The sequence below is a fragment of the Neofelis nebulosa genome, chromosome 2 (assembly GCF_028018385.1).
Source record: "Neofelis nebulosa isolate mNeoNeb1 chromosome 2, mNeoNeb1.pri, whole genome shotgun sequence".
Taxonomy (NCBI): Eukaryota; Metazoa; Chordata; class Mammalia; order Carnivora; family Felidae; genus Neofelis; species Neofelis nebulosa.
In genome coordinates, this window is record NC_080783.1 from 143,097,950 (window position 1) to 143,113,054 (window position 15,105).

General features: G+C 34.5%; 1 protein-coding gene across 5 annotated transcripts in view; it reads right to left on the reverse strand.

The window, feature by feature from the left end:
• The window catches only part of MTF2 (metal response element binding transcription factor 2), a 79,957-nt gene that overhangs the window by 15,010 nt on the left and 49,842 nt on the right, over positions 1-15,105 (reverse strand). For 3 of the 5 annotated variants that reach the window (XR_009257948.1, XM_058716540.1, XM_058716539.1), the window contains exons 2-9: positions 13,615-13,813; positions 13,408-13,489; positions 8,617-8,712; positions 8,282-8,382; positions 7,743-7,891; positions 5,546-5,641; positions 4,138-4,206; positions 2,802-2,925 (exon numbers count right to left, since the gene is read on the reverse strand). Coding sequence is in view for 4 of the 5 variants with exons in the window: in XM_058716540.1 (XP_058572523.1) it covers positions 2,802-2,925; positions 4,138-4,206; positions 5,546-5,641; positions 7,743-7,891; positions 8,282-8,382; positions 8,617-8,712; positions 13,408-13,489; positions 13,615-13,813 (916 nt within the window). In the remaining variant the exon portion in view is untranslated. Of the gene's footprint in view, positions 1-2,801; positions 2,926-4,137; positions 4,207-5,545; positions 5,642-7,742; positions 7,892-8,281; positions 8,383-8,616; positions 8,713-12,195; positions 12,215-13,403; positions 13,490-13,614; positions 13,814-15,105 lie in introns of those variants that run through there. The other 2 variants (XM_058716541.1, XM_058716542.1) reach the window with 2 other exon arrangements.

Here is a 15,105-nt window from a genome sequence, read left to right on the forward strand (position 1 = left end):
AACTGCCAATATAACATAATCTAGAGTATGTATAAGAACTAATGTTCAAAATGACTCGAGTACTCAACCAACCATTTACTTAACATACAGTATTTTCTCATGTTTTAAAAGTAATTAATGCTATTTTATAAAAAGGTTTTTAACATAAATATAAACAAAAAGGAAGACTCAATTCGCAATTTGATTTCAGTTAACCAAAGATTTACTATTTTAATAATCCAGAATAATCCGTTATTTGTATTATTTTTGTTCCTATTATCACAAATATTTAATAAGGCAAACTAAATGAAAATTATTGAGTAAATGTTCAAGCTGGCATCAATGTTATGGTCTTGGCATCAATGTTATGGTCTCTATTATTAAAATTTCACTCTCAAAACCAATTATAATGACAGTATAAAGATCTAAAAGATTAACACAAAATTAAAGGCTGAACTTCCATCTGTAAATACCGCAGGATGGAATGAGTAATCGAAGTCTGAATATTTTCTTTTTTTTAATGCAGAGAAAAAGCAATGAGAAATGATTAGAAAGCCACTTGTTAATAAATGTGATGGCTCCAAAAAATGTAAACACTCTTCAGAACAGTAAAACTTTTCTGTCGTCAAGTTTTATTAGAGTATACGGTTGTTCTTCTTAATTATTTTTGAAAGATTTTATTTTTAAGTAATTTCTATACCCAACATGGGGCTCAAACTTACAACCTCAAGATCAAGAGTTGCATGCTCTAATGACTGAGGCAGCCAGTCACCCCCGTTTCCTCTTAATTTTTAAATTTTGCAAAGACTAAATTTTCCATATTCACAAATAAGAAATCAAAATTTCTTATTTCTAAGACATTACCCCGTAAAAGCTACAGAAAATGAGAACATGTATCTACTAATGAAATAAATTTTTTTTTATGTGTCAGAACTGAACCACCTGAGCTAGAACTGAGATACCTGAAAATTCATAAACTGAACTCATTTCTTAAAAATAGACTAGGGACACCTGGGTGGCTCAGTCGGTTAAGCATCCAACTCATGATTTCAGCTCAGGTCATGATCTCATGGTTGTTAGATCAAGCCAAGCTACAGGCTCCATGTTGAACATTGAGCCTGCTTGGGATTCTTTCTCTCTCTCAAATTAAAAAAAAAAAAAAAAAAAAAAAAAAAAATTAAATATGCTAATTGTGATTTTTACTCTCTATTTTCAGCCTCTTGAATAAAATCTATGTATCATTTTTATTCTAATAAAAGCATCTGAAATAAAGTAACTTGAGTTTTTATGTGTGCCCACTGTCTACACGAAGTAACCACTACAGAATTTAATATGATACATAAAATGCACTAAGACTATAGATGTGTCTGCATAAGAAGTGCTGAAAAGAACCATGGCTAGAAAGAAAGCATTTTAAAAGAATGTATTAAAGCTTTACATATTAAGATGACTATAATGAACACTACAGCTGTTAGTGCCTTATACTTGTTTTTCTTTTATTACTAATCAGTTTATTAAAATTTATCAAATTTGTAAGTCACTCCTTTTCTCTCAAATTTCACCCAGAAAAAAGCATGTAACAGAAAACAGAGCATTATATTCCAACTTCTAATACTCAAAACATCTTGGCTCCATTGATTTAAATGGTATCTCTGATTTTTAAAATCTAAGTATTCTGCAGGTATTTGTTTCAATATTTTATGCAGCTAGCTGACCTACCAACTTTTAAATAAATGTGCATTATGCTCTCCTTTATGCCTCATAAAACCCCCCAAAACAACCCAAAAAAACCCTGATATTCTACTTGTCATCAACCTTTTATAAACTGCCTCATGTCTAAAGTTACAAAGCAGAAATTCTTCCTAAACTTCAAGTTACTTTACACAATTTTTACCTCAAAAAGTAATGTGTGACTAAAATTTACACATCTAATTCCACATATTATAAAACAAGATTTTTATTTAAGCTAAGAGTAGTTAGTATCTATATCTATATGTATATATAGATATAGATTTGTTTTCTCTTAATTTGGCTTCATGCCCAGCACAGAGCCCAACATAGGGCTTGAACTCATGACCCTGAGCGGAGATCAAGAGTTGGACACTTAACCAACTGAGCCACCCAGGTGCCCCAATATCCTTATTTTAATAATTCTAAATAACTGCTAAAAACAAGGTAACTATTATTTTACTTTCTTCTTCATGCTTGCCTACTGTTTCAAAATCTTCTTCAATGAACATACGTTAACTTTTACATTGTTTTTTAAAAAGACTCTGTAAATCAGTATGAGTGGTTAGGCTTTGCAAATGAAAGGCAAAATGAGATGTCAGAATGAGGAGGATAATCTCCAACTCAGCTTTACCCTCTAATTCATTATTCTAACACTATTACTGGGTCCCCTCTCTCCCATTCCTGAAAGTCAAAGATATATAAGGGAGCACCAACAAGAGAGGAAAGAATGTTAGTTACATCTCTAAGTTTATAGAAACTTTAAAAAACCTTAAGTTTTTCTAAGGAGGAACCATAAGATACACAATAAGGATTTCTCCCTCCCTTATATCTTTACAATGATTCTCACTTCAGAAAAGAAAGAATCAAGTAATTTACATCCTCCGTCTACGTTTTTCCCTGAATAAACAGGCAACAGGAGGATGAGAGGGCTAGTCTTCATATCCTCAAAGTTATTTCTCCCTGAACTAAAAATAAAACTCTACTTTAGATGTGTGACTTATACATGTATCTTGGCTGCTTTTCAAAAACAAAACAAAACAAAACAAAAAAGATATCAAGTAGCTAATGAAGTTAGCCCTAAGACCACTTACCTCTCCAGGATGCAATCTATCCCAGTTTTCATTAATATATGTCATGAGCTCAAGTTCAGAATCAAAGTATTTCTTCTTGTGAATAACACTTAGGTTGTAAAGGCATAGGTGTGCTATATCTACCCTGGAATCCAAAAATAATCAAAATATACAAAAACATGCTTTTGATTATTGTTAAAAAATCGTATTTTTACAAATAAAAACAGCAATTAAAAAATCCAAAGTGAAGTATTTAGGTAAGCAGAGGGTCAATACCATAAATCATATTCACAATGTAATAAGTCATTACATACGAAAATAACAGGGAAACATTAAATATTTACTTATAGTAAGTAGTCAGTATAAAGTAAAAGATATCTGAATAATCTCTTTCATTCAAAGAGGATGTAACTTTAAGAAAACTTACAATAAAAATTTTCCATTTCACTTACATATAAGCCATAGCAAAGATCATACTTTAACAGACTTTATCTGATTCATGAGTTAAATCTTATCTTTTCCTAAAATACATAAAGCATTCAATGAAAGTTTCTAAGTACTTACTATAAGCATTTTGTCAGTAAATCTCCAAAATTCATCACACTTTTCCCACGCCCAAAAATTACACTAAAGCAGAAACTGGCATATTTGGTATAAGACCTCTCTCATCTGAAGTCCCAAAAGAATTAAAAACATAAATAAGAATTTTAGGGGCGCCTGGGTGGCTCAGTTGGTTAAGCGGTCGACTTCAGCTCAGGTCATGATCTCGCGGTTTCTGAGTTCGAGCCCCGCATCAGGCTCTGTGCTGACAGCTCAGAGCCTGGAGCCTGCTTCAGATTCTGTGTCTCCCTCACTCTGACCCTCCCCCGTTCATGCTCCGTCTCTCTCTGTCTCTAAATAAACGTTAAAAAAAAAAATTTTTTTTAATAAAAAAAAAAAATAAGTAAGAATTTTAAAAATCTAAAAGATATGTACAGTTACATTTTATGGATCAGAAAATAAATGGCCTTATCATTTCAGCAATAAGACTAGACAATCTTTAGTGAAGATGACCTCAGGTTTAAGGATAAATAAAAGAACTAAAGCTAGGCATAAAGAAAAACAAATTTTTATTTAAACCAAGTTAATATATACAGAGCATTTCACCCTATTAAGTTTAAGAATATGGCCCCTTCTGTGCTGACAGCTCAGAGCCTGGAGCCTGTTTCAGATTCTGTGTCTCCCTCTCTCTGACCCTCCCCCATTCATGCTCTGTCTCCCTCTGTCTCAAAAATAAATAAAGGCTAAAAAAAAATTAAAAAAAAAAAAAAAAGAATATGGCCCTTTTTTGTTCCTTAACAGAAATATCCATACTTACCACTGTAATGGTAGACGTTTGAGGTATTCTGGTCCAGAACTGCAGACAGAGCAAATAAACGTATAAAACCTAAGGAAAAAAGAAAAGTTGTACGCTAAGTAATCAAGGGTACACATATTCAACAATTAAAGCTAATATTCACCAAGTACATATCCTACAATAGATGACTGATACACAAAGCAAAACCTAATTTGAATTAAGACACTGTGATTTAAAAAAATTCTTTTCCAGTAACAACAAATAATGAAATAGTTCATATATAGGAGGCAGAAGTATTTTTTTTTTTTAATTACAGAGGAGACATTCACAGTTCACACACAGATTCATATACACATACAGTTTTCTAATGGCTTGTGTGTAACATGAATTGTGATGACAGCCCTCACATACAATGTTGTATTCAATGCTCAAAACAATCTGGTAAAATAAAAGGAGAGAAGTTGATCTTCCTAAATTCTAAAAGATAGTAAGCAACATAAGTCAACATTTAAATCCAGGTTTTTTATGCCAAATTCAGAGCTCTGTCTTTCATTTTTCTTCCTAGAGCCATTCCATATTCTGCCATTCCATATTCTCCTAACCCAGAAAGCACATTAGGTCTGCTTTTGGAAATTCTTTAGAACACAGACGCGTATTTTGTGTATCAAGGTTCTATGGCCTTTTCCAACTTTCTGTCACAGGATCCCTCTGAGGTTCTTTAAAGGAAGGTACCAATGGAAATAGTTTAGAGCATGTGGGACAAAGGAGCAAATATAATCACTGATCAAATACTTCAAAGTGTTCCGGAATAACATCTAAAAGCACAAGAATTATGTGTATTTTAAAATTATGCATAATTTGGGCGCCTGGGTGGTTCACTCAGTTGAGAGTCCAACTCTTGATTTCAGCTCAGGTCATGATTCCAGGGTCATGAGATCGAGCCCCACATTGGGCTTTGCGCTGAGTGTGAAGCCTGCTTAAGATTTTCTCTCTCTCTCTCCCTCTGACCCCTCATGCGTGCTCCCCCTCTCTCTCTCAAAGTGAGATAAAATTATGCATAATTTAAATATATTACTCAATATTTTCCCAGTAAGGTGACTCCTTCACAAATCACTGTTGTAATTCCTTTTAGAAATCTGAAACAGGGGCACCTGGGTGGCTCAGCTGGTTAGGCATCTGACTCTTGATTTTGGCTCAGGTCATGATTTCACGATTTGTGGGTTCGGTCCTGACATAGGGTTCTGTGCTGACCCTGCAAAGCCTGCTTGGGGTCCCCCTCCCCCCATCCCTCCTCTGTTTGCACTCTGTCTCTCTCAAAATAAATATACTTTAAAAAAATTATTTTAAAAAAAATCTGCAACAGCAAACATAACTACAGTACAAAAGCTAAAAAATATATCGATTGGTAAAGTTCAAGTGCCCTTCTCACCTGTCTCCAAATAGCATTGGCTTTTGAAGGCATTGCACACAAGCCTCATGAAACCACTGCTTACATTTGCAGCATTGTAGCATCTTTAAATACCAGCTATAAGAAAAAAGTTAAGATTAAAATTGCTATGTTTGCAGGTAAAGTTTTAAAACCAAAACCCAAAGTGGCATTATACAAAATACTGTTATGATTACACTATGGCATATCTGCTAAATTTAGTGTTAAATTTTTTCTTTCCCAAAAAGGTTACTGATTTCATCCCTCCTCTCTCTTTCATTCATGAGAACTTACGAGCTCTTTAAAGATACATCTACTATTTCATCAATAAGTGCCTGGTTCCTACACTAGTAAAGAATCTCTGTCAAATAAAAAAACCTGAGATTTTTTTTTTTCACATCAACTCTCTACACCCTAAGAGAAAACAGTTTCAGAGGTTACTGATGTGTACAGCTGTTTGCCCCATAAACCAAACAGCCATAAGCAGCTTTATATCTTCACACTGTTTCCATTATTGTCCATTATAATGAAAAGGAATGGAATATAGCAACTTAATAAATTTGGCTAACATAATTACAAATCTAATCAAAGACTCTAACAGGTGTACAGGCTTTGTAACAGGTTTTGTTCAGTTTCAGATAGCTGAAGAAGCTAAAATTGAATCACTAGCTAAGGATATCCTTTTTTCAGTTAGTACATGGTTTTGCTATGGATATCCTTACGTGCCACCCAAATAATGCCTTTCTTCCAATAATTCTTTTGCTCAACAAGTGAGCCCCACATTAATTGTAAGCCATATTATACGCAAAGGCAAGAAGACTGATACTAAGTAAGGTCATTCATTCATCGAAAGACTAATAAATACTAATTATGTTCCAAGTACTTAGCTAGATCCTCTATTAAAGTTAAGAGTGGCTAGCAGTGTCAAACATAGTTCATGTAGTCATGGTACTTAAAGAACAATGAATGATCCACCTTATAAAATGTCTATGATGATTTCCACTTATTTTGAGTAATACTTCAAATTAAATGGTAGGAATAAATGAATAAAGGAAAAGATCAATCTCTATGCCTCTTCACTGTATCTCTTTTATAAGTGATTAAGGAAACAAGACAATGTTTTTTAAATCTGCAAGCAACCAAAAGCTAAGAAATGTTATAAAAATGTCAAATCACAAATAAATAATTCCATCAAGAGATATGGCAGAATGAAGAACTAAAAATTCGTTAATTTACATATTCATTTATTCATGTTTCATCAGTGAACAACTTACGTCCCAGTCATAAGTAAAGTAAACTTTATAGACATTTTCAGTACACACATTTGAACAGATAATATTTTAATGAATCATGTCCCAGCATTCTCCTAAACAGCACCCTTGTCTTAAGAGAAACACTGAATCTGAGAGGAAGAAAGACACCAGAAACCAATAATTACAATTTAAAGAGTGAAATATAAAATGCTTCACTAGTGGTTTTTAAATGTAGTACAAATACATGATGCACAACTTGCCTTAATACGAGCTTGTACAAAAAAGAATTAGAGGTATTAGTTGACCACCACAAAACCAAAATGATCCCAAAAACATAATGGGACAATCTGAGAGGTAGTAAATACAATCTCTCCCTGCAACAACAGGAGCATCAGTTCTGAACTCTAAGAGCCCAATTATAATCTGTGAGCCTATTCCTGGAAACAATGCATTTTCTAATCATAACACCGTATTTCAAGAGTAATACTCAAAAACTGGAGAACAACAAAGACAGAGGTTAGAAATCATGTCATAAAGAATGTCCGGTAGTAACGGAGAGTTTGACCTGGAAAAAAAAAAACACTACTGGTATGAGTCATGGTAGTAGGAAATATGATTGCTGGACTGAAATATTTTAAGAGTTACCTCCTAAGAAAGAGAAGATGTATTTGTTTAGTTACAAAGAGCAGAACTAGGAGCAGTGTTCAGAAGTTAAAGGTAAATTTGTAAACGTTCTTAGTTAGAACTATGATTCACTTATTTAGGTAACACTTAATGACAAAGATGAATATTACCTACAGCTTCTAATTTTCTCCCCTAATTTTCTTTATTGATACTTCCAAGCATTTACAATTCACTATCATTCCCACACCACAATCAGTAACAAAAATAAAGTACATAATATAAACAGAAATCACTTAAAGGGCATGAAATAACTATTTACTTACTCTCCAGGGCCTCCACAGTAGCAATAACATTGTTGGACATTGGTCTTATGACCTGCATCCCATTCAAGGTCTGCCACACTGTAGGGTAATGTCTGCTTCATGACTTGCAATGCTTTGGCATTTGGTCCTTTCTTAAGCGCACCACCCCTCTATATTAGAGGGAAAAAGTTATTTAAACAAGTGCAGGATAAAATTCTAAACATAATTCTTTAACATAAAATGCTTTTGAAACTTCTGAAGAAATTTCCATTCTAAATTTCTTACCATCTCACAAACTGTTTGACTAGTAATAATCCTTATTTATTTTGTTGTTTTTCAAACTATTGCCCCAATTCCAAGACCACTCACTATCAGAAAATAAGTGCAAGGATAGTAGCAAGTCACTTAAGCATCATTAGTCAAACAATAAGCATCACCTCGTTCTACCCGGCACTGATTGCTCACTGCAGTCAAATAAACTTTCAACGTACACAATCATTACACTGAGAGTACCTTACAAATTCCATTTAGGGCTTTAGCCCAAAACACTTAAAAGATACCTTTGTTGTTGTTGCAAAAACACACTGTCGACAGAGCCATTTTTCATCTGAATCAATCACACTGGAATCAATATGAGGTGTGTGACACAACTGATGATATCCTTAATATCAAAAAAAGCATAAAGCAAATTCTATTTTATTAATAAATACTACAACACAATTTCAAGAAGGCATTTTAGTATTCTCTTCTCCATTAATATACTTATAACTGAATAAATTTATGATAACAGCTTCAAATTACCAATGTAAAAAGTACTTTTAATCATTAATCTTCAACAGGAACATTAAGTATGTAATAAAACTTTTCCACAAGATTATAAGAAATCAATGTTTACCTTGGCCACATTTATCACATATAACCATTTCATTGGGAGCTTCTGAATACTCTTCTTGACATATTGTACAGACCATTTCCCCACTTCCAGTGGCTCCTGAAATGTTTAAAATATGCATTAAAAGACAGTCATAATAAAGAAGTTATTTCATACAACACAACTACTTTTTATGACTCAGTAGATACCCCATATTGGCAGTGTTTACTCACTAGAACATAATGATTTCTACTCAAGGCAAAATACTCTCTACAAAAGGCTATCTCCCACCTTTAACTTAAGATGCCTAACTACCTACATTGATAATTTAACCTGCTTTTACAGCAGAGGGCATAATTTAAAGCGCTCTCAGGCAAGATCCCTTATCATTCACTTCTACCATTCCCACTCCCCTGGGGAACAAGGAGATGGGATGTTTTGTGGACATTAGAACTAATCTCCAGAATACGCATATACTTATATACATGTATTTGCTCACCCTACAATGTCTACCATCATGATACTGAAGAAAAAGGGCAAAGAAGATATGTCAATGACCTCTTTCTCTTTGGATGCAGAACATTTCTTTTTACTTACTAATTTATGAAAGAAGCTGAATCCCAATTATTTAATCTCCAGCTTCTAAAATCTAGAAATATGGTGTCCAATAAAGTATCCTAACAAAATCCCAGTGCAACAAAAGTTAAGGAGTTCCACAGTTATTAACTATATTTTTTGCCTGAATAGGTAAATTATTTCTTCTTTAGGCATTTTTACTCTAAAAACAATTTTATTCCACAAAATTTAGAAACAATTTTAACACTCTAACATCATTATTCCCAATATTCTCTTCTTGTCAATTTCACAGTTAAACTACATGGTTTATTCACATGCCAACAATAATAAAAATTTACTATTTTCTATGGGCCAAGTACTGTTAGGCTCTTGACATATATTATGTTGTTTAATTCTACAACTTATTAGGTAAGTAAGCTATTTATAGAGAGGAATTGAGGCTCAGAAAGATAAAGTAACTAACCCAAAGACCCTGAGAAAGTATCAAGGCCAGGATTTAAATACAGATATGCCAGAGTCTATATTCTCTCCACTGTGAGAGGATTCCTTTCATCAGTATTTTGTAATATTTTTTCTATCAAAAGTATTGTTCACACTGCTGTTAATAACTTCTAATAGCTGCATAATATTCCATTGAGTGGAAAAAACCAAATTTACTTTATTACGCCTCTACTCTTAGGTGTATGTTAGCAAATTGTTTGTTTGCATTTTTCCAGACTTATTTTACTGTCTTGTCCTCTCTCCCCACCTCTCCCAGGCTTTGTTTACTTCCTTCTACACTTGGCAGGACATGGCCTCCATACTTCCGAGTTTATGGCTCCAGTCAGGAGAGCAACCGGACTGAGCCTGACACCACTCAGTCCAAATCTGCCATTCCCTAGAAAAGGACCAAAGACTCCAGATTTTGCCTTAGATATATCAAATTTTCTGTTATTAAAATAAAAATAAAACTACAGTAAATATTTTCCACCTACCTTTTTTACTTTTGAATCATTTCTTTTGAATAAACTGCTAGAACTGAGTCTGCAGTACTGAATAAAGAATATAAAGCATTCTTATGCATTCAATGCAACAGTTAAAGTAATACCCAAAATAAAAATGTACACTGCCATCAGTAGTTTATTATTTTCACAAAAACCATAATAGTGTTAGGTGTTAAAATTAAAAATCCTTTTAAAGTTACTTACTTTAACCTATCTCCCTTTTGTAATGCACATTTGAGACTAACATGACTATACATTTTTCCTTATTTACATAAACTTTTTAAAAGAATCTTATTAGATGGGTGAAATTACTCCAATTTATTAAGTTATTTTGGGAGGCCTGGGTGACTCAGTCAGTTAAGTGTCTGACTCTGGATTTTGGCTATTATGATTTCACAGTTCATGAGTTTGAGCCGTGCGTTGGACTCTGCACTGACAACACCAAGCTTGCTTGGGATTCTCTCTCTCCTTCTCTCCCTGCCCCTGCTTTCTCCCTCAAAATAAACACATTTTTATTTAAATTATTAAGTTAGTTTGATATATATCTATTATTAGCAAGTTTTTTGTAGGCAGAAAATTACTAAAGCTACTCTCCACATTGAATCTGCCATAATGCAGTTTTCAGATTCATTTGTTCATTCTACCCTTGCTCCAATTACATTTGTGCTACTTTCTGGTTGCTATAAAGAGTTAAATAGCCAAGGAGCAATCCTTTTCTCATTTTAATTCTAAGGATAATAAAAAGAAACCAGGGAGCAAAAACAATCACAGGCCATTAAACTGATATACAGATGTTGGACATGCACCTCCATCACTTTCACAACTTTTTATATGTACTACTGGCTTTCTTCTTCCTATCTGGAAGGAAGGAATGGATAGAGAGAGGGAGGGAGGAGGGAGGGATGGAAGAAAGAGACAGACAGAAAGACAAACAGCTCTATACTTAACCTGAAGGAACACTGAAAAATTGAAAGGGACACAGAAATAAGAGACAAGCATAAAACATGTTTCACTTTAGTGCACCTGGGTGGCTCGAGAGTCTTAACTTTGGCACAGGTCACGATCTCACGGTTTGTTGAGTTCAAGTCCCACACCTATGCTGACAGCTCAGAGCCTGAAGCCTGCTTCGGATTCTGTCTCCCTCTCTCTCTGCCCCTCCCCCCTCGCGCTCTCTTTCTCTGAAACTAAATAAACATTAAAAGCAACAACAAAAAACCCCACTTCAGGGGTGCATGGGTGATTCAGTTGGTTAAGCGTCCGACTCTCAGTTTCAGCTCAGGTCATGATCTTGTGGTTTCATGAGTTTGAGCCCTGCTTCAGGCTCTACACTGACAGTGCTGAGCCTGCTTGAGATTCTCTCTCTCCCTCTCTCCGCCCCTCCCCCACTCACACTGTCTCTGTGTCTCTCAAAATAAATACATACATACATACCAATTTCAGTTCTACCATAGAGAAAGACCCATGTTTACAAACTAAGAAAGTAAAGATAATTAGGTATGTAGGGTAACAAGATCTGCTCATTATTACTACTGTTGGAGACTCCCTATTTTTCTCCTACCCATTTTCTCACTGAGTCTTCAATTGTAGATGCAAAACATAATTTCAGTACTTTAATCAGTCCCAAGAACTGTAAAAAGTTTCTCTTGGAAAGACATCTTACTAGACTAAGAACTATTGAGTTCCCCACCTAAGCCCTGAGTACTAATTATGTAGATGGTAATTAGAACATTTCTAATTCCTTTACCAAAACTTTATTCTTTAAAAAAAATTAAGAATGAAATCAAGAAACAGAACACAGTAGCAGCACATGGGTGACTCAGTCAGTTAAGCATCCGAGTCTTAATTTCAGCTCAGGTCATGATCTCACGGTTCATGAGTTTGAGCCCCACATCAGCTCCACTTCAGCCCTTGTCCTCACTGACAGTGCAAAGCCTGCTTGGGATTCTCTCTCTGCCCCTCCCCACCCCCAAAATAAATAAACTTAAACACACACACACACACACACACACACACACACACACACACACAGACAGTAGTAACCTACCATAGAGTTGCACTTGAGATTCAAATTCAAAACCCAATCACTAAATATTTTAGAAAGGTACCCATCCTTTAGGGAAAGTAAATTTAGATCTCCTTTCTATGAGATATGAAACACAGGTCTTAGTGCAGGCCTATTAACTCAAAAAAAAAAAAAAAAGTGGGGCTTTAGTGTGCAGCTAAAATACTCAGATTTTAATATTCATATTTTTGTAAATCACTTTTCATGAGAGATACCTAAAAAATATCTTTAACAGATTCAAAGAGCGCACAGCAATTATAGGAATTATTACAATAATAAAATGGAAAACACTACAAGAAACCTACCTATAACCAAACCAAAGCATACCTGTATTCATTTTAATTTGCACGCAAATATAGCCTCATTTTCCTATCTAAACATAAAAACCATAAATGGTCATTTCAAGTCATTCTTATTAATGAGCATTTCTAATACTTTAAACCTGTTTAATATATGCTAATTTCCCCAAAAGCATATGGCAAATAGTATGTTCTCAATAAATATTAGCTCTCTACATTACTTTTTTTTTTTTAATGTTTACTTATTTTTGAGAGAGAGAGCGTGAGCAGGGAAGGGGCAGAGAGAGAGAAAGGGAGAGATACAGAATGCAAAGCAGGCTCCAGGCTCCAAGCTGTCAGCACACAGCCTGAGGTGGGGCTCAAACTTCCAAACTGTGAGATCATGAGCTGAGCTGAAATTTGACACTTAAACTGACTGAGCCACCCAGGCAGCGCTCTCTACGTTACTTTTACTAATAAAATCAAGTGGCAGTTAAGTTGAAGCCCAAAATGTTACTCATATTAGTGGCTAAAAATTTTTATTCAAAGCTATTAGACAGACCCTAACAGTTTACAGATGTGCAATCATTGATGCATCTGTTCTTTAGCCTACCTCTACCCTAACAAGAATAATTCCTTTTCTTCCAGAGTCTGCGACATAGAGTATAACATCTTGAGAAGTATAAAGAATACATCTCCTCAAAAGTGATTGCCGTATCTTAATAGACTGTACTCAACAGAAAACACTTAGAAAATAATAGGCGAAAGAAAGAAAGAAAGAAGGAAAGAAAGAAAGAAAGAAAGAAAGAAAGAAAGAAAGAAAGAAAGAAAGAAAGAAAGAAAGGAAGAAAATTACAGGCTAAAGAAAATCAATTTTTCAGTGTAAATCACGTTCAAGAGAAATAGTAGCACCTGCCTGTTTGAATGTCCTTCCAGAGAACCCAGGATTTAGAACTGTCTTCAAATGTGATGAAGCAGCTCTGTTTCAATATGTTTATCTGAAATGCAGAGGAATATTTATGTTGATTTGTTTTTAAGTCAAAAACATGAAGTTAAATTTAAATTCAAAATTATTAAAAGTTTACTGTAACAAAACAGTAAAAGATATATAAAGATAACTTGCCTTTTTGATAGTTCCAAGATAAAACAAGCCATCTGACCATCTAGCTAGGACATCCTGACCCTCTTCAAATTTACATGCTGGCTTTTTGACTTTATGTCCATCCTGTAAAGACAGCTTGGTCAAGGATGTTGGGGTCTTTTGGTTTCGACGTAAAGGAGACCGCTTGTGGACCAGTGAATTACCTGCCCCTGTAGAGTCTCTGTTTAGGAAATAAAAGACCACATACAAGATCAACTTACTTGTAGAGCTTATTTACAGACCAATGATATGTTCTATATATTAATCAAACACTTTTATTAAAAACCTTAAATTGAGGGAAATTATAACAAGTACCTCAAATCACAAATACTCTCCAGGAACCAATAAGTTTAAAAGGAATGATAGCTGTGTTCAATATTCATTCAGTGCCTATCCTTAGTGAGGCAAGGATTCAGCAATCACTCCGAGACCACACATATTCAAGGTACCTATTATCAAAATAATAGTTCTAAGTGAAGTGGGTAGGCTATGGTCATGAGCAAAGGATGCCTTAAATCTCAACACTGGTTAAAATAAACTAAAAGAAGTTACATGGCACAATTTCATAAGCACTTGAAAAAGAATAAAAATGATTATGCCACATGTAGTTAAAACACACTAACCAGTGACTTTGGGGCAGCTGGGTATATTAAACTCACTGATGGAGTAATCATGACCTCCTTACAGGGAACCACTACTGCATTATGTCTTGTTTACTGATGCAAATGTGTCACAGTCCTTCAAATATACAGACTATGAGTTTAAAAAAAAAAATGAGAACCACCAATTTCACAAATTCATACTCAAATGAGAGGTAACATCATTTACATTTTTTAAACAAAAGACCCCAAAATTATGTATTCCAAAATCACATAATTTATATATTAGCTATTTCATAAACAGCATATCCACAGTATAACCACTATCAACTTTTCTCAAAGGTAACAAAGCAATATTTGTTTGGTTTCACTTTCTCAATTTAGAGGTTTTACTAGATGCATACATACAACAATGTATAAAACTAGACAGGCAATAATTCAAAACTAGATAGTATAAAAGTGAAGCAAAAATAAAACAAGTGGGGAAGAAAAAATATGTTTCAATACCCAGGAATTGGGACTACCTAATTTCAATACCTAAGAATATACAAATTCTAGGAAATTCTGTCATCAGCTATAATACAGATGAACCTTGAAGACATTATGCTAAACAAAATACACCAAACAAAAAATAAATACCGTATAATCCCACTTATAAGATGTAACTAGTGGGGCACCTGAGTGGCTCAGTCGGTTAAGCGTCCGACTTCGTCTCAGGTCACAATCTCGCAGTTCATGAGTTCGAGCCCCGCATCGGGCTCTGTGCTGACAGCTCAGAGCCTGGAGCCTGCTTTGGATTCTGTGTCTCCCTCTCTCTGCTCCTCCCCCGCTCATGCTCGCTCTCGCTCTCTCTCTCAGAAATAAAGAAACTTTA